At 36.4% G+C, this 26,778-nt stretch overlaps 2 protein-coding genes and 1 non-coding gene across 4 annotated transcripts; 2 read left to right on the top strand and 1 right to left on the bottom strand.

Moving 5' to 3' along the window:
- Positions 1–11,049: 11,049 nt before the first annotated feature.
- On the top strand, positions 11,050–14,982 carry LOC130730571 (auxin-induced protein AUX28-like). The gene is made up of 5 exons (XM_057582617.1): positions 11,050–11,496; positions 12,680–12,924; positions 13,658–13,793; positions 14,363–14,424; positions 14,579–14,982. Exons 1-5 carry the CDS (start codon positions 11,204–11,206, stop codon positions 14,614–14,616), a joined length of 774 nt encoding a protein of 257 aa, XP_057438600.1. The 5' UTR covers positions 11,050–11,203; the 3' UTR covers positions 14,617–14,982.
- A 1,629-nt stretch (positions 14,983–16,611) lies between these two features.
- On the bottom strand, positions 16,612–26,666 carry LOC130730570 (putative uridine kinase C227.14). 2 transcript variants are annotated; one of them, XR_009016378.1, is made up of 13 exons: positions 26,520–26,666; positions 26,297–26,418; positions 26,074–26,117; positions 25,884–25,961; positions 25,070–25,262; positions 24,581–24,611; positions 24,440–24,498; positions 24,114–24,187; positions 18,042–18,128; positions 17,205–17,300; positions 17,102–17,129; positions 16,960–16,988; positions 16,737–16,817 (listed from the first exon to the last, which is right to left on the bottom strand). XR_009016378.1 is itself a non-coding variant. In XM_057582616.1 (12 exons), exons 1-12 carry the CDS (start codon positions 26,584–26,586, stop codon positions 16,731–16,733), a joined length of 933 nt encoding a protein of 310 aa, XP_057438599.1. In that variant the 5' UTR covers positions 26,587–26,666; the 3' UTR covers positions 16,612–16,730. The 2 variants fall into 2 exon arrangements, 1 of the variants encoding a protein (XP_057438599.1); XM_057582616.1 differs by lacking the exon at positions 17,205–17,300 and having other exon boundaries at positions 16,612–16,817; positions 17,102–17,163.
- A 40-nt stretch (positions 26,667–26,706) lies between these two features.
- TRNAD-GUC (transfer RNA aspartic acid (anticodon GUC)) lies at positions 26,707–26,778 on the top strand. Its single transcript has one exon. It is a non-coding gene; the product is annotated as a tRNA-Asp (tRNA).

Raw genomic sequence — 26,778 nt, 5'->3', positions numbered from 1 at the left:
ATCCCTACTCTCACATGATTGAAATATGGAGGTTAGTCTATGTTGTTCTTTTAGTGGCGATCTTTGTGTTTTAGCCGTTGTTATTAACCGCTATAAAATATTTATCTTGATTCTGGTGACCGTTTAGACAGCCATAAAACAGAGGGATTAATGTAGATGACTAAAAGCTATGAAATTATGTCATAGGATCAAATCCAATTTACCCCTATTTTACAAGGATTAAAAACATATTTGACCCAAGTTTTATTGAGGTAGCTCAAACTTGAGCTCATATGTAAACAACCATGGTGTTGCTGATGGTTAGGGGAGTGGATTGGAGGAGTGTGTGGACTGTGTTATGTGAGTCCAAAAACCTTAAATGTAATTAAACCTCAAATACCAATACTTATTGTTAGAATATAATATAAAACTATTCATGTGATTCTTACCTAACAACTTAAATTTTTGGGATAAGTGGTTATTTGATATGGTATTAGAGTCTCTATGATCGAGGGGTCTAGAATTCGTCAATCCTTACTCCCATCACTTTTTAATTAAAAAGTAAAATTTAATTAATTAAGTACATGGTATGTGAGCCTGTGCATTTATCCACGTTTTAAGCCCAAATAACTCTCGCGTAAGAGAACATGTTAGAATATAATATAAAACCATTCATGTGGTTTTTAGCCAACATAAGAGCTTTTAAATAAGTGGTTATTTGATACTTATAAACATTTGTTTTTTCTCCAACTGCCCCCAAGTCTCCATGCGGGGCCCCAGGTCCCCATGCGGGACTTAATATATTTCATCATAAAGGAAATTCCCTAGCTTGTTGCATGTATCTAAAAACTAAATAAACAAAATAATATGTAACATGAGAAATCAAAAGAGACCAACTATGAGATGAAGCCTTTGTTGATGAAAGAGAACAGGTGTCGTGGTGGATCTATATTTTTGTATGGCCAAATATGTGATTTATGCATGTGAAATAATGAGTCTGGCTAGCTAGCTAGTGCACAATTAATCAAATTCATGCACGCAGCGAATTAGTACACACTAGCAAGCTAGCTAGCTAGCAATTAAAAGTCTATGAACCAGTGACATGTGCAGAACTGACACAAACTGAGAGTGAAACATTTACAAAACAAAACCATGGAAATCTCAGATTCTCAGTACCGAGGGGTCGGGATTTCATTTCCGAGGGCGAGAATGGGGAACTTTTTCAGCATTGTGTGTACACTTTTGGTAAGCATGGAATCCACTCTGCACCTTGTCATTGAAGAAAGCACAATGTTGGATCTCATAACGCAAGATCCAAGAAAATGAAGTACTTTTAATGCGTAGATGATGAAGGTACATTTGGTGGCCAAGGTACCTTGCATTTGCACCACAAAATGTTTGTTTGTAGTAATTTCTCTAATTTAAATCAATTTTGAAATACTAAAGGCGCCCAAAGATGTTTTTTCTCAAAATTTATTTTTATTTTAGAATCAATTGGGGAAAGGAATTGGGGCGTACCTAGAGATAATGAATGTAAGAGCATCTCCAATACTAGTTCTTAATTATTAGTTCTTAGCACTATTCATGTGTGCCAGTATTGTCACATATGCTTAAGCAACTCTCAAACAATTTTGCTTCAACCATGAGTTTTTAGTTTTTAATTCTTACAACTATTCATTTGGTCTCACCAACCACATTATTTATACTTTTTATTTTCATAAAGTAATAAAACAAAACTCATAAAGTAATAAAGTAATTTGGACGAGAGAAAAATAATAATTTTTTATGCTAACAACTCAAAAAGTAAAACTCCTTATATAAGAAATGAGTTCTTAACTCAAAAATAAGAACTAAGAACCTTGCATTTGAGATGCTCTAAGGAAACTGATGAATAATCTTAACATGATTGATATCTTTAGGTCGAAAATGGGTTGTATAGGGTGACATGCATATTTAGCAAAAAGATATAGCTTTGTTGATGCTTTGACAAAGCAAAATTGTACTAGGAGGGATGTGTTACGAGCTTACCTTACAAAATCGTATTGTGTTTCATATAGTTTACCTACTTGATATGGGTTCACTTAAAATTTATCGCCCACATGAATTTTGTTCGTTAAAAAAAGAATGGGGTTGTCTAAATCACCCATGCTAAATTTTGGGTTAAATCACCCATTACCCAGTTGTTCCAATTATATTGTGACATGTGTCACTTTATTATCCACATCATTTTTAATATTTTATTTTTGTATTATATATTTTATTAATTAATTTAATTGCAGAATAACCCCTACTAATTTAGTTAATAGCTTAGTACTCCTTTTATTTTTAAAAATATATATAGATATCCCCAATCCCCTTTCGCGTTTCCCTTCCGTTTAAAAAAAAAACATAGGCCAAACACAAAGTATGTTCCCTTAACAGATAGGCTTGGTAACTCGTAAAGAAAATTAAATTAAAGACATAGGCTCCCTAGTTAACAGATACAGTGGAAAAGAACAGAGAAAATAAGAAGCAAAAAATGGGAAAATAGCAGCAGAAGAACGCAGCTCCATAACATGAGAAACAGGACAGAACCGTCGACCAATCCAGGGAGAGCAGCATCACACGAGCATCTGTTGCATAAATCCGTGGTAGAGGCGCTGGAAAAAGCTCCTTTCACTCTTGCATAACAAGCGTACAGCAAGGGCAGAACGTGAAAGGGCCAGGATTGGGGATACCTATATATATTTTTAAAAATAAAAGGAGTACTAAGGTATTAACTAAATTAGTAGGGGTTATTCTGCAATTAAATTAATTAATAAAATATATAATACAAAAATAAAATATTAAAACTGGTGTGGATAATAAAGTGACACATGTCACAATATAACTGGAACAACTAGGTAATGGGTGATTTAACCCAAAATTTAGCATGGGTGATTTAGACAACCCAAAAAGAATTAATTATAGAAAAATTTCAAATATAAAAATGATTTGTATACCACACTTTTGTGGCCAACACCAAATACCTACCGTTTATGGTGGTTGCGAGATTTATATAAAAATCCTTAATATAACCATAAATTACAAGTGTCTAGTTTTTTTTACCATCATAAAATTGTGTGGTACACAAATCAAAACTCTTCCAAATATAATCTTAATTTGAAATAGGGTTAAGCATCATATTAGTTTCTGTCTTTGTGTAGCTATCTGATCTAGGTCCCTCATCGGAAAAATTATTGTAAATGATCTTCATCTTTGAATTTTTTTTGGAGCGGATCCTCGCCGGAGTTCGTAGCTCCGGCAGGTGATGAAATGACACGCTGACTGTGTTAAGTCAGCTGACGTGGATTTTAAAATAAAAAATAAAAAGTAAATAACATATCAGATTTTTAAATTTTAATTTAATTAATAAAAATAAACCCAATTAATAAAGCTAACCCCTTAATCTGAAATTAAAATTAAAATACCAACCCCTAATATGAAATTAACTCCTAAATCAAAATAAACCCCAACATTAAAATCAACCCCCAAAATCCCAAATCAGATTCAACCATCGAGCTTCTTTTTCATCCTGTTCCAACTTCTTCTTCATCATCACATCTTCTTCGACTTCAGCTTCTTCTTTTTGTTCCAACTTCTTCAACTGGGCCATGCCCTCTTCTTCTTCTTTACGCCGCCAAGCTCTTGTTACGCCGGTGATTTCGGTGTTATCCAAGCTCTTGTTTCGCCGCCATCATCAACCGCTCTCCACATCAACTCACCTTCTTTCTTCGATTTCGATCTGAGCTCGCCTTCTCCTCATGGAGGTTGGGGTTTTCGTTTGGTGTGGATTTGGGCTTTTTGAGGTTGATGTTTCTGACAGTGCTGCTGCGGCCATGGGTGAGGTTGTGGGATCTGACAGTGCTGTTGTAGCCATGGGTGAGGTTGTGGGTTGGGGTTTGGGGTTTGCGGGTGAGGGTTTGAGGGTGAGATTGCAGGTGGGTGAGGGTGAGGTTGCAGGTGGGTGAGGGTGATGGAGGGAGAAATCGAGTTGAAGAAGAGGAATCTAAGAAGTTGTTCACTCGATGTGGGGTTCTGGGTTTGAAGATTGATGAAGCTGAGGACAATTCAAAAAGAATTGGGTTAATTTGGGGGAATTGTGATTAATTTGGGGGAGAAATTAACTTTGTTAATTAGATTAGGTTAGAAGTAGTAATAGGTTTTAAATAAGTTTTACATCATCATTCAATCACATTCCTCCATTTTGTCATCTCACAATTAATTTTGAATTTAATAATATTTAAAATAGAAAATGGAAGGTTGTGATTGAATGATGGTGTAAAACTTTTTACACCGTCGGTGCATAGAAATTAATCTCTTTTATTAATTATCTGATGTGTATTTATTTTTTATTTTCTTATTTTTTAATTCCACATCAGCTTCATTAATCCAGTCAGCGTGTCATTTAAGCACTCGCCGAAGCTTCGAACTCCGACGATGATCCGCTCCAAGAAAATTTCAAAGACAATGACTATTTACAATAATTTTTCCGTCGAGGGGCCTAGATCATACGACGACACAAAGACAGTGACTAATATGATGTTTAACCATTTGAAATATAACTTTTTTTTTCAGTGTCTAATATCTATTTAAAAATGAATAAATTACATAATATTTTAATTGATCACCATGTTATGTGCTAACCACCGCCCTGTAAATAAACTAGCATATCTGCCATCAATCATCATTGCAAAATTATTTGCTCGAGAACAAAAGGGAAGATCTTTTCAAAAAAAAAGGGAAGATAAATCATTAGTATACAATGATCACTGATAAAAAAAGAGTTTAATTATTACAATAATCATTGATCGCTGACCACGTAGCTAGCTAGTACGATGAAACTCTTCCTCTCCATTCCTGCAAATATACTATTATTTTTAATAAATATTTTTTATTACTTTGGAATATGTACTTTTTTCTAATTAATAAAAGTTTATTCATAATAGTAAAGGACCTTCTGAGATACAATCCATCTCAAGCATCCAACACCTCTCCTATATCACTTTTGAATATAAACATAACACCACCAAAAGATGAATTTTGAATACATCTATTTTTCAAACTAAGAAGTGATAATGTGAGGGAGACGTTTCAGAAAAGCAAAAACTATTTTATGCCCCAATTATAGGAAACGTTGTTCTTGATCACTATTGAGTCATGGGAGTGTAGTGTGAAAATTTAGAAAATGAAAAGGGTGGTGTTGAAGGGGAGAGTGCAAGTGAGTGGGGTGCCCTCTAGCGGCGCACATGGGATAGGGTTTGACACTTAAGGGTACATAAGCCCAACAAACTCACATGGCTTTTTGGTAGGACCTCACAATTATAACCAATGAATCATGAATATTACCACATGCTTTGGCCCCCACTACCCGATTAAGGGGGTTTGGGAAAAAGGAAAAACGAAATGAAATTAGCTCCAGCACCATTTCAAGTATCCATTTTGTATTGCTTTCAAACATTGATGTTCCCTTCTCTTCATGAACTTACACATGTTTGACTAGAGTTGCTATTTTCCAATTTTGAGTTTTCTACTCGGAAAGTAATGTTAATGTATCCAACTGAATGTCAATATTGGAGGTAAGAGTTCTCTTTCACGCTGACACCATTAGAATTTGAGATTGGACATTTCAATGTGGTGAACATATTTTTCAAATGCAAACCAAACATGAATATAGTCGTATAGTAGAGATGTTCACGTGTCAATTCAGGTCATGTTTGGTGTAGTCCACAAAAGCTTGGTGTTCATGACAGCAGATGAGGCATGTTCACGACGGTTGAGACAATCGGTACTCTTGAAATTGTGATGGAGGAAGCAATAGAGGAAGGTTCACGACAAAGGAAGGCTTGAATGAAAAAGCCGGCCAAGGAGGTTGTGACCGACTTTACTCTCCTCCTTGAATCTGTCATCTCTTCAACTTCTCATTCTCTCTCTCTAACACCGTCCTTCTCCTCCCTGAACCCTCACCAAGATCGATCCTCTCCACCTTAGATCGATCAACCAAGACTGCGTGCGAGAGAAGGACAGAGAGAGATCGAGGGTGGATGAGATCTGGATCGAGGTGGACATCCGTTTATGGGTGGGTTGTTCCAATTAATGGAGGCTTTCAATATGGTGTTGGCTTGTAGCTCTGGTGGTCGGAGCCACCGCAAATAGTCTTGGTATGGTGGAGAAAAAGAAGTGATGCTCAATGGAATGGTAGAAGGTAAATTGAAGAGGAGAGGATTGGATGCTCAATGGAACGGTAGAAGATAAATTGAAGAGTTTGACCCTTCCGGTCAATAAAAAGTTAAGTTTCAGCATGCTGCGGAGGGATGTAGAGAAAAGAGTGAAGTTGACATGGGAACTAAATTAAATTGTGAAACATTAGAGGGGAGTGATATATAGCCACATAGGATGTCAAGTGGCAATCCCATGTCAATTAACTTGCCACAACACCATTTTCATTAATTTTCATTAATATATGAAAACTCACATATGTGCCCGACTTTTGCACTCTCAGAGATTTATGAAATCATTTTCCTCATTCATTGACCAAATGGTGAGCAACATGGACCAATTTTGTGATTTAGTACCAATAGACTTGATTACAAAATGGAATTCACCTCAACTTGCGTGAATGAGGATCGCAGTCATCCCCAAATACAAGATTTTGATGTCTCAATCCTGGGGCTGGCTCGTACGTTACGTATGCCAACTATGAATAGATTGTCTCAAACACAATCTTGTGTACAATCTTCAATTTTCTTCTTTTCCCCCCTACTGTACTGTTGAACGATCGAGATGATATTTGGAGAATTTTTTGAACGTGGCCACCATGTCTGGAGAGCAATTCTGAGGAAACACCTCTAGCTCTAAAATGAAATATCTTAATTTCATGGACGCTTGTACACTGTAACAAACAAACAAATAGTTAAGCGTGCTTGACAAATAATTGTACATTTGAATCTACTTTTTTCCACCATTCGCGTATAGCACAAGGGCACATCCCAACAATAACTTTTTAGTTGGTCTAGAAAAAGCGCACTCGGTACTTTAATGTACTTTTTCTTCTAATCTTAAAATTAATGACATATTGACGGTGGTGATGTGGTTCAAGGTTTTGCAAAACTAGAGTGAGGTGCACACATACTGGGTTAGAGACACGATTTTGAGACCTCGGACTATATTGAGTTGGGACTGAACAATGGTTAATTAAGCAGATACCTAGATTCAGAAATAGTGCTGCAGATTGGCTTGCCCGTGAAGCTTCCCATGAGAGAGCTCGCTCCCCTCGATGTGTTTGGAGGATACCCTCTTCTAGGGTTATTGCTTAATGTGTCATGATGCAGTGGTGTAGTTTTTTTCTGTTAATATTCCTATGTTACCAAAAAAATGAATTGAAGTATGTCAGACTGTCGACAGAAGACCACATCAAATTAATAAATAATTGTATTAAGGCTTTTCAAAAATCTATTTAGTTAAAAATGTTGGATTTATGCCACCCAAAAAGTATTGTAAATCTAACATATATATCAGCCTATTTAAATAAGCATAAATTTAATTTATTTATATATTGGATTTTTGTTATAATATCTTATAATTACCTATTTATTGACTTATTTATATGTATTATACTCACCTCTTTAGAAATGGACTGATAAGCTATAAGCAATGTGCGACATCGATCATACAATAAGGACCCAAGGCCAAGCTCCCCCTCAGATATTTTTAGTTGGTATAATTATGATATTATCTATTAAAAAATTAGAAAATGGTTGATGCTCTATCAGCATAAACTTCTTTTACTCATGTACTCAATTAATTTTTATCATATAAGAATTTTTTTAATTAAAATTAAAAAATGTTACCATTTACTCCTATGTGGCATAATGTGATTGAATGTCTGTGTAAAAATTCTTTACACTGATAGTGCATATGCATTAATCTCTTAAAAATTGAAAAATAATTTATACTTACATGAGAAAATGTGTGTATTAGTGGAAATTTTTAAGGACATCCAATAATTTGTTATTATGTCAGAAAAAAAAAACTTTCAATTTAATTTAAATATAAAACTTGTAATGCTTCTGAAATATGATCTTATAACATAATATAGAATGATTGAATGCCAGAGTAAACAAACTTTACATTGGACAATGCATGAAAATTTATTATACCTAATTTTAAGTTTTAAAAGCCTAATTTAAATATTTGACAAGAAAAATGCCTGAAAAGATAAATTTTAAGTAAAATTATAATAGTTTATAAAAAAAATTATTGAACTTAAAATATCTCATCTTAAAATTTACTTGGGTCGGACACTTGCTGCAATTTTGCTATGATTGTAATATAGCTGGGGATTAGTCGCGGATATCAGGGATCAAACTGTAAATATTAAATACATTGATTTTCATAACAACCGCAGCAAATCCCTATCTATACCACTGCTAAACTAACTGTAGCTAACCAGTTTATGCAAAGAATTAAATTATAGTTCGTGTAGACCTTCATTTATAATCATTTAGTTTGTAGGCTATACACCAAACCTAGTTTATAATTAGCTTGCCTTTAATTTATGATTAATTAGTTTTGGGGTTTGATTTGTTTCTGAAACAGAGAACAAGAATCTGAATTGCATCAATCTTAATGTTTGACATGCGAACCACTACATTAAGTTGGACAATTACCGACCCATAGATGTGTAGATTTGTGGACATTGAAAGGCTACTCTTTTAGCCGGCCCAAATAGTTACTATAAAGTTGAATATCGGGACCGAGATGTTTCATGATCGAGCATTCGAGTGGGCGTCGTGTTAATTAGTTAGAATGGCCAAAGCGAAACTTTATCTCGCTCAACTGACACGACTAATTATCCAAAGGTTGTACATGTATAGACATCGTCCCAGAAGCTATACTTATGATAGCTTCACCAAGGCTAAGTGCGAGTTCATATAAAACTCTGTAAATACAAATTTAATTGTTTAATTACGTAAGCACAGCTCATTTGATCATTATTTCTCTTCTTAGTATTTGAGTTTCTCCATCTCTAATCTTGAGTTGACTTAAGCGTCAAGGTGCCAAAAGGTAACTCCAACAGGACATGTGAATACAAGGATAAGCATGTTGGCAGAAAAGCTTAATAAGGCAATCAATGCAAGTTTTCCTAGTAGTTGATTGCTTGTCAGCTTACAATGTGATTCTTGGACGACCATCTTTGATGATCTTGGAGCAGTGTTGTCTTGTTCGTCATTCCTTGATGAAGTTTACAAACAAAAATTTCAGTAATATCTATAAGAGGGAATCAAGAAATCGTGAGAAGTTGCTTGTTACAACACCAGCTTGAAGAGCATAAACGAAGGACGAGCGACAAAGAAAATAAAGCCAACTTTAAAGAGTTGTTTAGCCAACGAGGTTGTGTGGCTTTAATCGGATTGAATCCGAGAATAGATGCAGATGAAAAGGTAGAGATTCATTGCCCCCATCTTGAAGGCAAAAACTCGTTAACAGCTAAATTAGGAGCGACCAGATAGATAATAATAGCGAGTTTGGTGTCAGGTCATCTATATTTCAATGTGTATTGTGCCTTATAACCATTTGGAAGATACAATAAACATTTTGAAATGTCAGGGATTAAGTCGCACGTGACTCAAACTTTAGGGGCTAAATTTATTCTTCTTGGAAAAGTATAATGAAAAATGAAATAATAATTTTCATAAAACTAAAAAATTAATTAATTTTTACTCCATATATAATCACTATAATTACTATTGAGACTTTTGGTATGCTCTTTTGAATTGGAACTCTGTTTGCAAGTGTCGAGTAATGTGACAGTTTTTGTCAATTGAATTTGTCATTGTTTATGACTTTTATGGAGATCTCTCCATAGGAGTAGTCGTTTGACAATAGTAGTGTCCAAGGAAGATCACTTCCCAAATACAAGTGAAAAGTATGACAAGTGGTGTAAAAAGAAAATATAATAAAAATGTACTGGAAGCTAGATTAGTTAGTAGGTTCTAGTGGGGCAGTCTAAATGGGAGAGGAAGATTTTTTGGCTAAACTGAATGCATTGTCTAAATGGGGCGGTCTAAATGAGCTTGATCCGGCACAATCCTTTGCTATATGGATTTATGAAATTCTCCTCAAAGCTCCAACTGAAGTGGCTAACATTGTTTGTGTTATATACTATCATATATGGAGAGTTGGAAATTTCTTTTGCTTTGAGGGTAAGGCTTTAGATGTGTTTACCATTTCCTAGCCTGCTTCCAAGGAGTTGTGTGAGTACCCACAACTGCAATTGCATTCTGCTGGGATTTCACAGGTGGTGCACCAACTCCTGATCGAAGCATTATGACGTCCTTCACCGACATGCTTCCTTAAGCTAACGTCGATGCAACCAAAGCTTTATCTTGTTGGGTTTATGGTGCTTTGCATGGGATGAGGAAGTAGTGGCTTCTGCAATTTCAAGTGAATATTGTGTGGACTCAAGGGTGGATTTTTAAGAAAGGTTTGAAGCTGGCTGTTGTGAAAAGGTTTCTCTTGCCTCTGTGTGGAATCTGATTATCTTAGAGTGGTGCGATCGAACTATAAATGAAAATGACAAACATATTTCTTATTGATAAAATAAAATTGTTTGCATTGAATCATTTTTTATTTCTATTTCTTTTTACCATCCGTATACGGAGTGAACTAGATTAGCTCATGACATAATAGTATTGTTTCTCATCCTTTTGTCAATGGACGTTCTTTCTAATTTTCTCTCAATATGTGTTCATACATTTTGCATCCCCTAATGAAGTTCCACTTTTTAAAATTGGGTGTTTGAAATTGAAATGATGAAAGGTCCCTCCCTAGTTGTAATAAAGAAAGTGGTAGAGGTAGCATCCAACATGGGGTGTCCACTTCCCCATCTTGTAGTGAACAATCATAGGAAGATAACATCACGTTGTCGTCACCAAGCCTAGCAAGGTGAGAAAAAGTAGTCCAGCTCACACTTACATTCCTCCACGTGTAAGGAACCCTCCCTTAAAACGTCCTTGTATTAATTCCCACCACGCTTCCCTTCCCCTCCTTAAAAACCTTCCCCTGTCCTACCTTGCCTGCCCCTATTGTATTACCACTATTATTGCAATATTGGCTCATACATACCAAACAAATTTCAATTAATCACTGAATGCTTAGAGAGAGAGAGAAACACTAGTGGTATATACACAAAAGTTTACTCACCATGGAGCTTGGTAGTCTCATCATCAACAACAACAAGGAGATCAAGATGGGGTTTCATGAAACTGAGCTCAGGCTTGGAATTGGATTGCCTGCTGCAGCAAATAATATTGAAGAAGTTGTGAGGAAGAGAGGCTTCTCTGAGACTGAATCTGAGACTGACACAGTGGATTTGATGCTCAATCTCTCCTCTAAGGAACCAACTTCAGCTGGGGCAGATCCAAGTCAGAAACCCAAGACTAATCTGCAGAAAGAGAAGACACTTTTGCCTGCAGATCCTGCCAAGCCTCCAGCCAAGTAAGTGATTAATTAATTAATTATTTAATTACACAACTCTTAATTAGTACCATGCTTTATATATATTATTTTTATCAAAAAGGTTGGGTTTCTTTTTAATTTTCTAGTTGTATCTTTCATGAATATCTTTTCAATAGAATAACTAATTAATTAAGTATGAGTCAATATAACTCATACATAAAAAAAATCAGGTAGCTTTCTAAAAAAATTATGTTAGAATTCATTTACGCTTCACTTTCTCTTTCATTTAATTTCTACACTTTTTTTTTTCTTATCTCTATATTTCTTTCTTAATAAATCACACATCATATCTCTCATTTCTTTATCTTCAATTCTTACATTTCTCTAGGAGTGTCGGGGTGTCAACCAAATATTTCCTTGAAAATTCATCATATATTTAGGGCTAAGGATGTGCTTTTCTATTCTTGCACGATATAGAAAAAAGGAGGTAAATTAAGGAGACTAGATCATGGAAGATGGAAAGAAATGAAGGAGACTGAAATAGAGGCTCGTGAGTGAGACAAGGAGTTAGGAGATTATTAAAAAAAAAAAATTAAACTTTTGAAAAAATAAAATAATTTTTTTGCTATTTCTTCTATATTATATGATAGAAAAATGTAACAAAATAAAATATGAAAGAAAATTCTGGACGTCTCAACTCTTGTATATCTAACATAAATATGTATAGAATCATGTCTATTTCGTGCTAGAAATGTCTGGTAGATGCTTAGCCATTTATAGAGGGAAGAGCAATGATCTACAATTATTTCTGCAAGTTTTGATGACATGGTAGTACACCAGAAAAAAAAGTTACAGTTTCATTGCCCTGATCAGTCATGACAAAATTAAATTATTTTCTTCTCCTGCAGATTCTCTTTAAGTATAGGTGGTGTAACATACTGGCTGAGTTCAATAATAGAAATAAAACGGCACTAGTATATTAATATTCTAGAAAAATTTAATAATTTGATGTTCATATATTATGTAAAGGATGAATATAATAGAGGACACAATTTTATTATATAATATTTTAATTTTGAAGCAAATTTAAATATATATAGCTCTCAATTATCACCCCAACTATATGTTTTCTAATTGAATTTCTTGGAAATATAAGTCATTAATTTTTAGGTAGGTTCATTATAGCTAGAACCACATGCGTGATGACAAAGTGATATTGTAGGGCGCAAGTGGTGGGTTGGCCACCTGTGCGGTCGTTCCGGAAGAACATGTTAGCTGTGCAAAAGAGCGTTGGAGAGGAGAGTGGTGGTGAGAAGAGCAATAATGGTGGCGGCGGCGGCGGTGCGAGCTTTGTCAAGGTGAGCATGGATGGAGCACCTTACCTTCGCAAAGTGGACTTGAAGATGTACAAGAGTTACAGAGACCTTTCTGATTCCTTGGCCAAAATGTTCAGCTCCTTCACCATTGGTAAACCACACTACTTTCTTTTTCGGGTAAAAAAGAATAATATATATTTTTTTGAAAGATAATATATTGTCTATTTTCAATTGCCTCTTCTTCTGTATACCAATTGGAAGATAGATTTAAAATATATATATATATGGGGAATAATAATTTATATTTTTATAATTGTTAAATATATATGATATTGACATTTTCCGAGGCAAATATGTGCATTTTTCCTCTTTTTGAACAATTTATGTGAAACAAAGCTAATATTCATTCCGTTTTAAAATGACTGTCGAGTGAAATTAAATATTTCATAATAATCATTCACTTAAAATTTCAATGGAATATTATTTTTGTTTCTTCCAATTTATGGTGTGAGGCTTGTACTCATTTCTAATTTTATTAATGAAATTTATTTTTGTTGTTCGAAAAAACAATTCGATGGAGTAATAATTAATGGTTTTCTATGTAATTCTTTTATAAGAAGAATAAATGAGAAAAAATAAAAATACACTTCAAATTCAAATGATAAAATAGTAAAATAAAAAAGAATATATTTTATTATTATCTTTCTTAACAATTATTTTAAAATGAAAAGAGTATAAATTAAGAAAAGTTCTAAGCAGGAAGGAAAATTTAGTCTTGCATTGCATGTAATTAAGCTAGAAGCTTTGATTCATGAGTGAGGTCATATTACTTACTATTGCATTGATTATTAATAAATGATGTGTCCTTCATGTTTGCATGTAAGGCACTTGCGAGTCGCAAGGGATGAAGGATTTCATGAATGAGAGTAAGCTGATGGATCTATTGAACAGCTCTGATTATGTCCCAACCTATGAAGACAAGGATGGTGACTGGATGCTTGTCGGTGATGTCCCATGGGAGTAAGTCGTGCTTCTTTCTCCTCTCTTCACTTCACTCCAAATGAATTTTCCCATGTAAACAGGAAAAAAAATGGACATGCATGTGGTTGTTTTTTTTTTAAAGAAGCATGTGAGTGTTTTAAAGAAGGTTGCTTTCCTTAGTTTTTTTCGCTTTTGTTATTAAATTTCCGATGTAGCAAAAAAAATAAAAAAAGGTTGCTCACCTTATTCTTTATCCATGAGTTTGAGGTTTGGTTCTTGTCCTGAGAAATGAAGTATTTTTTTTGTGATTCCTCATTTTTCAATTAGTGCGAGCACTCAGGACAATGGCTAAGGGGATGAGTTATTGCAGCCCGCATAAATACTTCTACCTTACTCTCAATAATAAAGTTTCTTGAAACTTTACGTTTTGAAATATATATGCACATTACTTAATTGCATGAATATTATTGACTTGCAGAAAAATTTATTGTCTAACTTGCCTCTTGGCTAGCTTGGATCTAGTTTAGTATCATAAGGCTAGTTTGACCGCAAGTTAATTATATGGCACAAGCTTAGTACACTTACATGGAATTCTTCATGTCAACCAGGATGTTTGTTGAATCATGCAAGCGTTTGCGTATCATGAAAGGAAAGGAAGCCATTGGTCTTGGTTAGTATCAACTCTTTAAATTACTACTTGCAAGAATGAAATCGGATTGATTAATTATTCACGTTTTCATTCATAAACACAATGAATTCTACTATACTTAGAAGCCTATTCTAAACAAATAACTTAATTGTTTGAGTTTAATTTATTATTTCAGCACCAAGAGCCATGGAGAAATGCAAGAACAGGAGCTAGCTAGCTAGACAAGTGGTACCAGTTTAATTGAGAACCTGCTCCTTTCCTTTGTAATTGTGGGGCCCAGTTTGGTTTTGTACAACTAATACCATGATAAGCTGCAGCAGACACAAATGAGCATAGCAGGGTGTTACATTATAGTTTGTGTATCAATATGGTTTGTTACTTTGTTATATGATTAATGTTCCAAACAAAACAATGTGAGAGAGTCTAATTAAGTATTGATTATGAACTCGAACAAATAATGACTCTAAATTACTATGTTGTTATAGACTTGGCTTTCTTTATTTGATTGTTTAGTGAGTCTTGTCTCAATAATAAATGTGCTTAATTGTCTGTTGTAGGGATATATTTTTTAGCTCATCATTTCAAATTGTCTTCTAAAATTTTCCATTATGATCATCCTATATATTCCTTCGTATCATTCAGTTTTTAATATTTATATAATTACATATTTTTTTTTTGGATCAAGAACCGAATAAGTAGCACTGGAAATGTTCCCTGAACATGGAGGATGGGGAAAGTGGGAAACAAGAACATGTGCGTGTTCATGGAGCATTTATGCATGCCCATTGAAATATATAGCGGTTCTGTAATATTCCATCCAACATGAACATGTTGCTGTCTAATTTTACATGCACATATATATAAGGGTGTGTAATTGGTCAAACTTTATAAGGAGGAAAGCATCAATCCGCGTTAATGGCCGCCCCTCATTTAATTTATGGTGACATTCGCGTTCTTGATAAGTACCGTACGTATGAGACTGAATATTTATCGTTCACGATCAACCAACTAAATAATAGGAACTAATCAATAAATTTTCTCTATTTACAAGAACTGAGAAGAATCGAAGATTCAAATACTTATTTAATGAATGAAATATTGAACTAGTAAGTCAATCCAATTACTTTCATTTAGCGGGTTCATCATTGTGGTGCAACATTTTGATAGACTTGTTTTCATTTGTCCATGCATCTCATTTTTCCTTGATGTGACAAATTTGTTTGTTAATTTTCCATGTGAAGGATATATCATATGGGCACTAGTATTCACATTATGCTTTAAAAAAACTATCTAGAAAAAGAAGAAACATGTATTTTAAAAAATGTAATTATTATTGTAAGCTTTTTAAAATATATTATTTATTTTCTAGTTTACTTTTTTTAAATGTATTTTTATCTCTTCTCATTTATTCTTCTCATACATATATTATATGAAAAAACATCAATTAATGCTCAAATAAAATTCTAAACAAATTTTTCTTCTTTAAGTGTACAATTATTATTTTTTACATCAAAAAGATAAATTGCACCCGTCAGGAATCGATCCCTAGACCTCCCCCCTACTCAAACCATATGACTCTCAACTCCTACCACTTGAGATATCCTACGGGAACTAAGTGTACAATTATTTTGAAACAGATGAAGTATTAAAGGAGCTCCAAGAAATTGTCTCAAATATTGCGATAAATGCTTACCCAAACACACCTTAAAACATTGTTACGTAATTCTACCTATAGGATGTATCCTTTTTTTTTTACTTACATGTAGTTAACATTCAAGACAATACAAAATTTTAGGTATGTGACAACCTTTTAATTACTTTATCTTCTACATATATATATATATGGGGAATGCTAACGCACACCCACTCTTTTTTTAGAAGGAGTGCATTAGCAACATACACCTTTTTCTTTGGACAAAAAACCCAGTTTTTACTTTTTAAATTAAGTCACTTGATGAGGGTACTAAAGTAACTTCACTAACTCGTACAAAATAAATATTGCTATATAACTCTTTCTTTGGAATAAATTCCCTTTTTAAACTTAAAAACAGAGGAGAGTAAGAAATAAAGTGGTTCTTAAGCTGGAAAATTTTCTCTCCATTTCAATTATTTACCTGCGTGTTGGGCAGGTCTAGACCTAATTTGCATTGTTAACAAGATAAATGCAAAGGTTGGGGAAAAGCTTACGAAAAATGCGCGAAAAATCTGTTGTACAAGTAAAAACTGATCAGTTTATTGAATCTCTCAATGAAAAATCACAAGAACATTTCTTTTATTACTGAAGTTCTTATACACTCCTAAGGCTTGACTTAGCACAAACAGATTCCTCAGAAATCAACTGACTTGATTATTAAATCAGCATTTTTCTTGGACTTCATTATAAGCTCTGCATTAAGCCTGTCATTGTTCTCTACCTGCATTATGAAATTTAGTGTTTCATGTGAGAGTTTAACTCGCTATCAACAAAATAGATAAAATATATATAGCCAACACTTGGCTGGGCAGATAATTAAGAAAATCAAATAAACAACACAAGTTAAAAGTTGTGAAGCTTACCCGCTGTTTAGCAATGTCTGGGGGCTTACCTGTAAAATAAATGGAGGGGGAGAAGAAAATCACATGTCAGTTCAAGATGCCGTCAGTCCGTCACTACTCGAAGGAAGCAGAAACATATTACCGAAGAGTACAAAGAACATACCAGTTGAAATATGCCGCTTTAGAACTCGCTGCATTGCTTTGTCAATGTTAATATCAATAAACCTTGAAAAGAACATGAACAAAAAAATTAGACTACTAGTAACCTGATAATTCTCTCGAGTTGACAAAGCAGAAATTGCCCTCAGATTAGGCTGCATATTTCTTGATAGATATAAAGTCATTTTCTACAGATTTTGTAACTGCGAAAGCAAGCGTCATTCAACAACAGTAATCAATAGACCCAGTCTCATAGGTTGCCTTTTCTGGTCTGAAACATTGTGCAAGTTATGCCCTGTTTTTAGTGCCCCTAACAAGAGGCATGGTGATACTAGTGATAATTAGTGAACTCTTGCAACAAATACTGCACTAGAAAGGCTAGCCATGTCAAAACAATTAGTGAACTCTTGCATATTTCTTGATAGACATTTTTGTTTTCAGTAGGGGACTAATGAGAAATGACAAGTGTTGTATTAGGTAAATAACACAGAAATCAGAATATGAAAAAAGCAGACAATAGTGGATAATATCATAGTGATATTTCCTTAATCCTTCCTGCTAAATACCTCTCACGGTTAAAATTTGTTTTACAAGTTGAACAGTGAAGACTAAGCCAAATATTCGGTTTATAGAAGAAAACAATGAGCCTGAAAATGCTTATATTATTTCCATCTCATGGATACTTATCTACTTAGGTTTCGAAACCAAATACCTAGTTTAAAATAACAATTGTGACATATTCCAGTATAAAACAAGCAGAAGCCAATGATTGGTTCAGTGAGCATGAGATTGTCTCCCAAAAGAATAATTTCCACAGCAGATTTTTCAAGCAAATTCAAAGGTCCAAAGGCAATTTATCATACCAAAGTTAACATCCAATTTCCCAATCATTACTAGTCGAAGGGAATATATATATGAACAAACTCAGGGAAACCAGTACTTGCCATTTCTCGTCAAACAAAGATGATATCTCCTTCCATACCCCATCTTCCAAGAGCAGATAGTTACCTTCTACAATAACAACTTTGTGCCTACATAAGGAAGAAAACAAAGGAATTAGTGACAATAAATATCAACAAAACCAAAATAAGCTTGCAAACGAAATGTAGCCCGAAGCAAGTACTTGGAAAATCAATTCCCTTGATTTGTGTAAAGATAGCTCACGGATGATAAGCATAGAAACAATAATACAAGTGTTACTTGAAATTTTCAAAGTTGTTAAACATGTCTGACAACACTGTAAAGTTGAATTTGTAATTAGAATTTTGACCAGAAAGTTCTTGAATATGTATGATGCAAACCTCACTTCAACTAAGGCCAGGTTTGGCAAGGTATATGGCAGAAGGCCCAATGATCTGTCAAAAGGCCTGTAAAGGAATCCTTCTAGAAGTTAGGACCACTAGGTGAGGTGAGGCACCTGTCACCTGATGGGGAGATGGGGACCACTCAATCATCATAGGGAATATATGTTAGTTATGGAGAGAAGGATAGGTAGGCAGAAATTGGACTAGGACTAGGAGAGCAGAGCACTCTCGAATTGCTCTTATTCTACTACTGCATTTTCTTTCTTCTGCTGTAATTTCCCTAATTCACTGCTTCTGGTTGTTAATCCCAGAGGATTCAGTGTTCTAGTAAATTTCAGTTATTCTTCCAATTGCTTTTCTCTGGTACCTAACATTGGTATCAGAGCTCCCGATCCTGAGGGAGCTTGTATGGTGGTGACGAGAGCTGCGATGGAATCCAGAGTAGATGATCTCGAGCGATCCGTGACGTCGATGAAGGAGATGGCGACGGAGCAATTTGAAGAACTCCGAAGGCTCATCATGAATCGCGAGCGGAGGCGAACTCGAGGACGTTCCAACACACCCAGATTCCGGCAAGCATCGCGTGAGAGAGATCGCGAAGCTTCTTCGCGAACCGGGTCGCGAACCGGGTCGCGATTTTCTGACCACAGCAGAGAGCGATTTGATCATCCTCATCGTGTCCATTTGCGAGCAATAACGGGAAGGAGGGTGGATATCCCGATGTTCGATGGGAGCGACGCTTATGGGTGGATCAATCGGGTAGAGCGCTTCTTCCAACTCAGTCGAGTCGGAGAAGAGGAAAGGTTGGAAATGGTGATGATCGCCATGGAAGGAAAGGCTCTGGGGTGGTTCCAGTGGTGGGAAGAGCAAGCTCCGGAGCGAGCTTGGGAACCTTTCAAGCATGCCTTGATTCGAAGGTTTCAACCCACCTTGGTTCAGAACCCATTTGGCCCTTTGCTTAGCATTAAGCAGAAGGGTAGTGTCATGGCCTATAGAGAGAGCTTTGAAGAAGCTGCAGCTCCGATGAGAGGTGCTGATAGGGAGATTCTGAAAGGGGTGTTTCTGAATGGGTTACAAGAGGAGATTAGAGCAGAGATGAAGTTGTATCCTGCTGCTGATTTAGCTGGACTGATGGATAGTGCCTTGTTAATAGAAGAAAAGAACTCTGCTCTCAGGGGAGGAAAGACCAAGGAAGAAGACAAGAGAGGATGGAAGGATAAAGGAGGGATTGGTGTCAAATTTTCCAGTAATGGGGAAAAACATACAAATTCTAGTTCAAGCTATGTTGGGAAGAACACTGCTGGGGGGCAAGGACAGGAGGGCAAGACCACTCAATCCAAAGAGAGTAATGAGGGAAGTGGGAATGAAGCTAAGGTTCCGGAGAGGAAGTGGAATGGAGGGCAAAGACTATCACAAAGTGAATTGCAAGAGCGAAGTAGGAAGGGATTGTGTTTTAAATGTGGGAAAAAATGGGGAAAGGAGCATGTGTGCACTAAGAAGCATTACCAATTCATCCTAATTGAAGGGGAGGAGGATGAGGAAGAGGAGGAAATCTTTGAAGAAGCTGAAGATGGGGAGTTTATCTTGGAGGGCAAGGTGCTACAACTGTCCCTCAACAGCAAGGAAGGGTTAACCTCTAATCAGTCTTTCAAAATCAGGGGAAGAATAGGAGGAAGGGAGGTGTTGATTTTGGTGGATTGTGGGGCTACTAGTAATTTCATTTCTCAGGAACTAGTTGCTGAATTGGGGCTGCAAGTGATTGCTACCACAGAATATGTTGTAGAGGTGGGAAATGGGGCCAAGGAGAGGAATTCAGGGGTCTGTAAGAACCTCAAAATAGAAGCACAAGGGATCCCTATTGTTCAACATTTTTTCCTACTGAGTCTTGGAGGTACTGAACTGGTTCTGGGTATGGATTGGCTGGCAAGTTTAGGCAACATTAAGGCCAATTTCAAGAACCTTACCCTTCAATGGGAGGTGCATGGTAGGAAGATGAGGCTGCAAGGAGACCACTTCAAGAGAGAAAACAAGCAATCCATGAGGAGTAGCAAGAAGCTTCAGAGGAGGGCAACAAAAGAGGAATTCCTTGCTTATGATAGTATGTGTGCAACCAACAAAAAGGAAGAGATGATTCCTCAACAACTTAAGGAAGTGTTAGTAGAATTCCCTGAGGTTTTCAAGACTCCAGAAGGTTTACCTCCTAAGAGGAAATGTGATCATGTTATCAGGTTGAAAGAAGGAGCAGCCATTCCACATAGCAGGCCCTATAGATACCCATTTTATCAAAAGAATGAGATTGAAAGGCAGGTCAAGGAGATGCTGAATTCTGGCATAATCAGAGAAAGCACAAGTCCATTCAGCAGTCCAGCAATCTTGGTTAAGAAGAAGGAAGGGACATGGAGATTATGTGTTGACTATAGAGCCCTTAACAAGGTTACTGTGCCTGACAAGTTTCCAATTCCCATAATTGATGAACTGCTAGATGAAATTGGAGCAGCAGTGATTTTCTCCAAGTTGGATTTGAAATCTGGTTATCACCAGATCAGAATGAATGAGGAAGACATTCCAAAAACTGCATTCAGGACTCATGAAGGCCATTATGAGTATCTTGTGATGCCCTTTGGGTTATCCAATGCCCCCTCCACTTTCCAAGCCTTGATGAACCAAGTTTTGAGGCCTTATTTAAGGAAATTTGTGCTAGTTTTTTTTGATGATATTCTCATCTACAGTGCGAGTGAAAAGGAGCATTTTGATCATGTGAGGGAAGTCTTACACACACTTCAAGTCAATTCCTTGGTGGTAAACCAAAAGAAGTGTTCTTTTGGGCAAGAAGAGATAATTTACTTGGGACATGTGATTTCCCAGAAAGGTGTGGCGGCTGATCCTGACAAAATCAAAGATATGCTGAACTGGCCTGCTCCTAAGGAAGTAAAGGCTTTGAGAGGGTTCCTGGGTTTAACAGGGTATTATAGGAGGTTTGTGAGAAATTACAGCAAGCTTGCATACCCTTTAAATCAGTTATTGAAGAAGAACAATTTCATTTGGAGCAATGAAGTCAATCTGGCTTTTGAAAAACTGAAGGAAATTATGACAATTGTACCTGTATTGGCAGTCCCTAATTTCAACAACTCTTTCATTCTGGAAACAGATGCCTCGGGCAAGGGATTGGGAGCAGTGCTCATGCAAGAGGGGAGGCCCATTGCCTTCATGAGCAAGACACTTTCAGCTAGAGCTCAAGCTAAGTCTGTCTATGAGAGGGAATTGATGGCTGTGGTCTTAGCAGTACAGAAGTGGAGGCATTATTTGTTAGGACACCACTTTGTCATCCATACAGATCAGAAAAGCCTAAGATTCCTTGCTGAGCAAAGGGTAATGGGAGAAGAGCAGCAAAGGTGGATGTCAAAATTAATGGGGTTTGACTTTGAAATCAAGTACAAACCGGGGGTTGAAAATAGAGCAGCTGATGCTCTATCCAGAAAGATGCAATTTACAGCTATTTCTTCTGTCCAGTGTGAAGAATGGCAAGATCTAGAAGCTGAGTTGTTGGCTGTTGACAAGTATAGAGAGATTATGCAGGAGATAGCAACTCAAGGTCATTATCCTATGGGGTATCAAATGAAGAAGGGAAAGCTGATGTATAAGGACAGAATTGTGATCCCCAAAGGTTCTGAGAAGGTTTCAATCATCCTTAAGGAGTTCCATGAATCTGTCCTAGGTGGCCATGCTGGGGTTTTTAGGACATACAAGAGGATCTCTGCACTTTTCTATTGGGAAGGAATGAAATTAGACATCCAGGAATTCGTGCAAAAGTGTGAGGTGTGTCAAAGAAACAAATATGAAGCTCTCAACCCTGCGGGGTTCCTTCAACCTCTGCCAATACCATCTCAGGTATGGTCTGATATCTCCATGGATTTTATAGGGGGTCTTCCTAAGGCTATGGGGAAAGACACCATTTTGGTGGTAGTAGATAGGTTCACCAAGTATGCACACTTTATTGCCCTCACTCATCCCTATACTGCCAAGGAAGTGGCTGAGGTATTCACCAAGGAGGTGGTGAAATTGCATGGTTTTCCAGCTACTATAATATCTGATAGAGACAGGGTCTTTTTGAGTCACTTTTGGTCTGAATTGTTCAAATTGGCTGGTACTAAGCTGAAATTCAGTTCTGCATACCATCCCCAAACTGATGGTCAGACAGAAGTGGTTAATAGGTGTGTGGAAACCTATTTGAGATGCATGACAGGAACTAAACCAAGGCAATGGCCTAAGTGGTTGAATTGGGCAGAATACTGGTACAATACAAATTACCATTCTGCAATTAAGACTACACCCTTCAAGGCTTTATATGGCAGGGATCCCCCAACTATTGTTAGAGGGGATATGGCTCGAACTCCAGTGGATGAAGTTAGTAGGATGACCACTGAAAGGAACCTGATATTGGATGAACTCAAGGGGAACTTGGAGAGAGCACAGAACAGGATGAAGCAACAAGCCAATAAACATAGAAGAGATGTACAGTATGAGGTTGGAGACATTGTATACCTCAAAATTCAACCATACAAACTGAGGAGCTTGGCTAAAAGGACAAATCAGAAACTGAGTCCTAGATATTATGGGCCTTATCCTATTGTAGAGAAGATTAACCCTGTTGCATACAAGTTGAAGCTTCCTGAGGGGAGCCAAGTTCATCCTGTTTTTCACATATCCCTCTTGAAGAAGGCAATGAGTGGAGCAGTGATTAGCCAACCTCTTCCTAAGGTTTTGGCTGAGGACTGGGAATTGAAAGTGGAGCCTGAAACAATTGAGAACTTCAGAGAAACAGCAGATGGGAACACTGAGGTATTAGTGAAATGGAAGGAGCTGCCAGAGTTTGAAAATTCTTGGGAAGAACTCACTGTTTTGAAGGAACAGTTCCCAGAATTTCACCTTGGGGACAAGGTGAGTTTTCAAGGGGGGAGAGATGATGCAAACCTCACTTCAACTAAGGCCAGGTTTGGCAAGGTATATGGCAGAAGGCCCAATGATCTGTCAAAAGGCCTGTAAAGGAATCCTTCTAGAAGTTAGGACCACTAGGTGAGGTGAGGCACCTATCACCTGATGGGGAGATGGGGACCACTCAATCATCATAGGGAATATATGTTAGTTATGGAGAGAAGGATAGGTAGGCAGAAATTGGACTAGGACTAGGAGAGCAGAGCACTCTCGAATTGCTCTTATTCTACTACTGCATTTTCTTTCTTCTGCTGTAATTTCCCTAATTCACTGCTTCTGGTTGTTAATCCCAGAGGATTCAGTGTTCTAGTAAATTTCAGTTATTCTTCCAATTGCTTTTCTCTGGTACCTAACAATGTAAAATCCCAGATCACCTGGACTTTCTGCTTACATCTTGATACGGCTTATTACTATAGGTTGGTCTTGCGTAGTTTTAAAGACAAAAGTTCATAACAAATTCAAATATTGACACAATTATAATGGTGGAAAATATGAAGGTAATTTGACTAAAGTTTATTTTCTGACCTCATTTGTGATGGCTATTTCTCTGTTTTTTTAGAGTTAGCTTTAATGAGGTGTCATGGTTAAAACCTTATTATTATCATTCTAAGCCAAAAGAGCTTCGAAGTATTTATCATATGCTTTTGTTGCATACATATATATTGTTTGGAAATAAAGTGCTGACTGGTAGGACATATCTTAACGTTAAGATATACTCACTGAAGGTTCACAAAGATATCATCTTCTACCGGGTCCCCAACACCATGGTCAAATGATGGTACATAAACTGATCCCTGGAGAGTGCCTCCCCAAAATACAAAGCAGATAAGAATTCCATCAATGTCAATGCCCAAATGCTTACAGTCCCAGCTTTACCATAGAATTGGTGGATAAAGATAATCAAATAATTTGAGAGGTAAAAATGATTGTGGCCAGATAAACCAGTGCTAAAGTTTCCAAGCCACACAAAAAAAAATCACCAAATGACAAATAAATAAATAGATATAATATAACCGCTAAACTTTAAAAACCTTTATAAACCTTACCTGAATTTTTAGATTCTTGAGACATGTAAGAAGTCGTGAGGGATTGAATGTCCATGGAGCTGATGTACAAATTGAAATATCAACTCTTTTTCTATGAACACAATGTGTGAAATTGATGAGTAATAAAAAGAAGAATCTTACCTCCCCTTCTTGCATGCGCTTCCTCAGGATTCTATCATCAAAAAGATATTTCAGAAAGTCAGAATTATGATTCCCCAGGCTATGAACAAAACATCACATATGGATTCTATTTCATGAATATTTATACAGTTTACCCCATGCGGTTAACCCTTTAGAACCTTTATTTTAATTTTTTTGTTAAAGGGGATATAATTTGTGATCTAATCTCTCAGTAGTCTGAATAAACCATCTATTTTAACTCCAAGGGAAGCAATCAATAAATCAAATTTTATAAAATTTTCCCCTCCCAACATTTTGCAATGTGCATGCTTTGAAACATAGAGACTAAAAATGTATCACCCAGTGATTGTACTTTCAAGTTTCAACTACATAAGACTTGGTTGCTAGCTCTAAACTATGAACTCTAGATCATTACAATGAACAATGAAAGTTATGAAACAGAACAAACTAGGAAGAAAATTATATGGGGAATAACAGAAGGACACTGACCTCCATTGCACCTAGTTCAGAACGATAAAGATGAAAACCATCCATGGGAATCACGATAGCAACATTAGGAGGTTGAACCTGAGAGTCAAAGGAAGAAGCTTTCTCTGGCCAAAGCTTGTTTATACGTCTGACTACTTCATGTGCTACAGTGCTCTTTCCAGCCCCAGGAGGACCAGCTAGGCCAACAAGAAGCCTGTGAGTATCATAGAAATCATTGTCAACATCAATACAAAGGAACATCACATAAAAGGAGCCAGGCATAATTAATTAAAATTTCAGTGTCCTACTTCACCAACCTCAAATGAGAGGGGTGACAGGGATCTAACCACGTTCTTTGTCAAGTTCTTGCTATAAGAAATGACCTACTATTGGAGACATAATGATTTCATTGATGTATATAATTGAAGATGATTTTCTACTTGATAGCCTAATGCAGAATGACCAAGTATAAGATCGGTAAAACAGCAGTATTGCAAAATGAAGCTTTCCTGACAACAGAATTTGGTAATTTGATATATAATAAAGAATAATAAGAATTTTCTGTCATGAATCATGATAACTAGATAAATTTAATATGTAATAAATCCTACTACGATTATAACAAACCGAATACTTCTGCAAAATGATAGGGTGAAGGGGACCAACAAAGAACTAGTGAAGGGTACAGATTTTCAAGGGTAATATACATGCATGGTGAGGGGCATACATCTATCTGTTAAGACAAATTTCTTTCTGTGTAATTGCATTAATACTCAGAAGTCAGAACCAATTAACAACATTACTAGTTTCCATAATTCCACAAACAATAACTTACTTATGATTAGGATTGGCCATCACCGACGCTGGAGGCAGAAGACGTGTAGCCAATATATCATATATCTCATCAACACAGCTGCACAAAGCAATAGAAGTAACTAAATCAACTCAACTAAAACCTTTAAACAAGTCATAGCTTTCTCAAGTCTCAACCACAGAAAACTCCAAACTCCAGAGACAAATTATACCTTCCTTCCACTACTTCAACATGTTCCTTTTCAGCAGATAAAACCTGGGAGAAGCACCAAAACTCAATCAACAAGTCATGCAGTACTAAAGATTACAGAAATTCAAACACAAAATTGCACAAAACTAGATGGAATGCCATGAATTGCATGCATCAATTATCGTTTTCAAACTGAGTTTTCTCGAAACTCTATAATCAAATATTGTCGAGAGAAAACACTGAACCTTGAAGAGAGCATTCTTCCGAGTTTGAGCAAATGAAAGCTGCGGAAACTTGCTAGATTGTGAGAAGAACAGTGAACATGGATTCCAATCGCGAGCGTGCAGTGTTCTCAGCAACGAAGGTTCTGCGGGAAGAAGAGTTAGGAAGTGAACAATTACAGCAAAATGATCACAGATAGAGAGAGGGATTGATATTTGTAACAAGAAATTCCATTGAGAAGTGGACCTGCCGGAGAAAATGGCGGATTCCGATACGGTCTTGCCGTCGTCGGAGAGAAGGTGGTTGCTTCCATTCTACTCGATTTCAACCTTCAACGACGGCCACTGTGACATTATTTTTTCAGTATAATAAACACTGTGAGAAGTAGAATGAATTTGGTTAAGTATGATTTGTTTAGCAATTATACCAACAAGTCGTTGTAGTATAGTGGTAAGTATTCCCGCCTGTCACGCGGGTGACCCGGGTTCGATCCCCGGCAACGGCG

This window comes from Lotus japonicus, chromosome 1 (genome assembly GCF_012489685.1).
Source record: "Lotus japonicus ecotype B-129 chromosome 1, LjGifu_v1.2".
NCBI lineage: Eukaryota > Viridiplantae > Streptophyta > Magnoliopsida > Fabales > Fabaceae > Lotus > Lotus japonicus.
This window is presented reverse-complemented; position numbering and strand designations above follow the sequence as displayed.

Coding starts and splice junctions, on each gene's coding strand:
- LOC130730571 (XM_057582617.1), top strand. CDS start 11,204: ATGGAGCTTGGTAGTCTCATCATCAACAACAACAAGGAGATCAAGATG. Junction 11,497..12,679: donor CCTGCCAAGCCTCCAGCCAA/GTAAGTGATTAA, acceptor GTGATATTGTAG/GGCGCAAGTGGTGGGTTGGC. Junction 12,925..13,657: donor GTTCAGCTCCTTCACCATTG/GTAAACCACACT, acceptor TTTGCATGTAAG/GCACTTGCGAGTCGCAAGGG.
- LOC130730570 (XM_057582616.1), bottom strand. CDS start 26,586: ATGGAAGCAACCACCTTCTCTCCGACGACGGCAAGACCGTATCGGAAT. Junction 26,118..26,296: donor GGAAGAATGCTCTCTTCAAG/GTTCAGTGTTTT, acceptor TGCTTCTCCCAG/GTTTTATCTGCTGAAAAGGA. Junction 25,263..25,883: donor ATGGCCAATCCTAATCATAA/GTAAGTTATTGT, acceptor TGATACTCACAG/GCTTCTTGTTGGCCTAGCTG.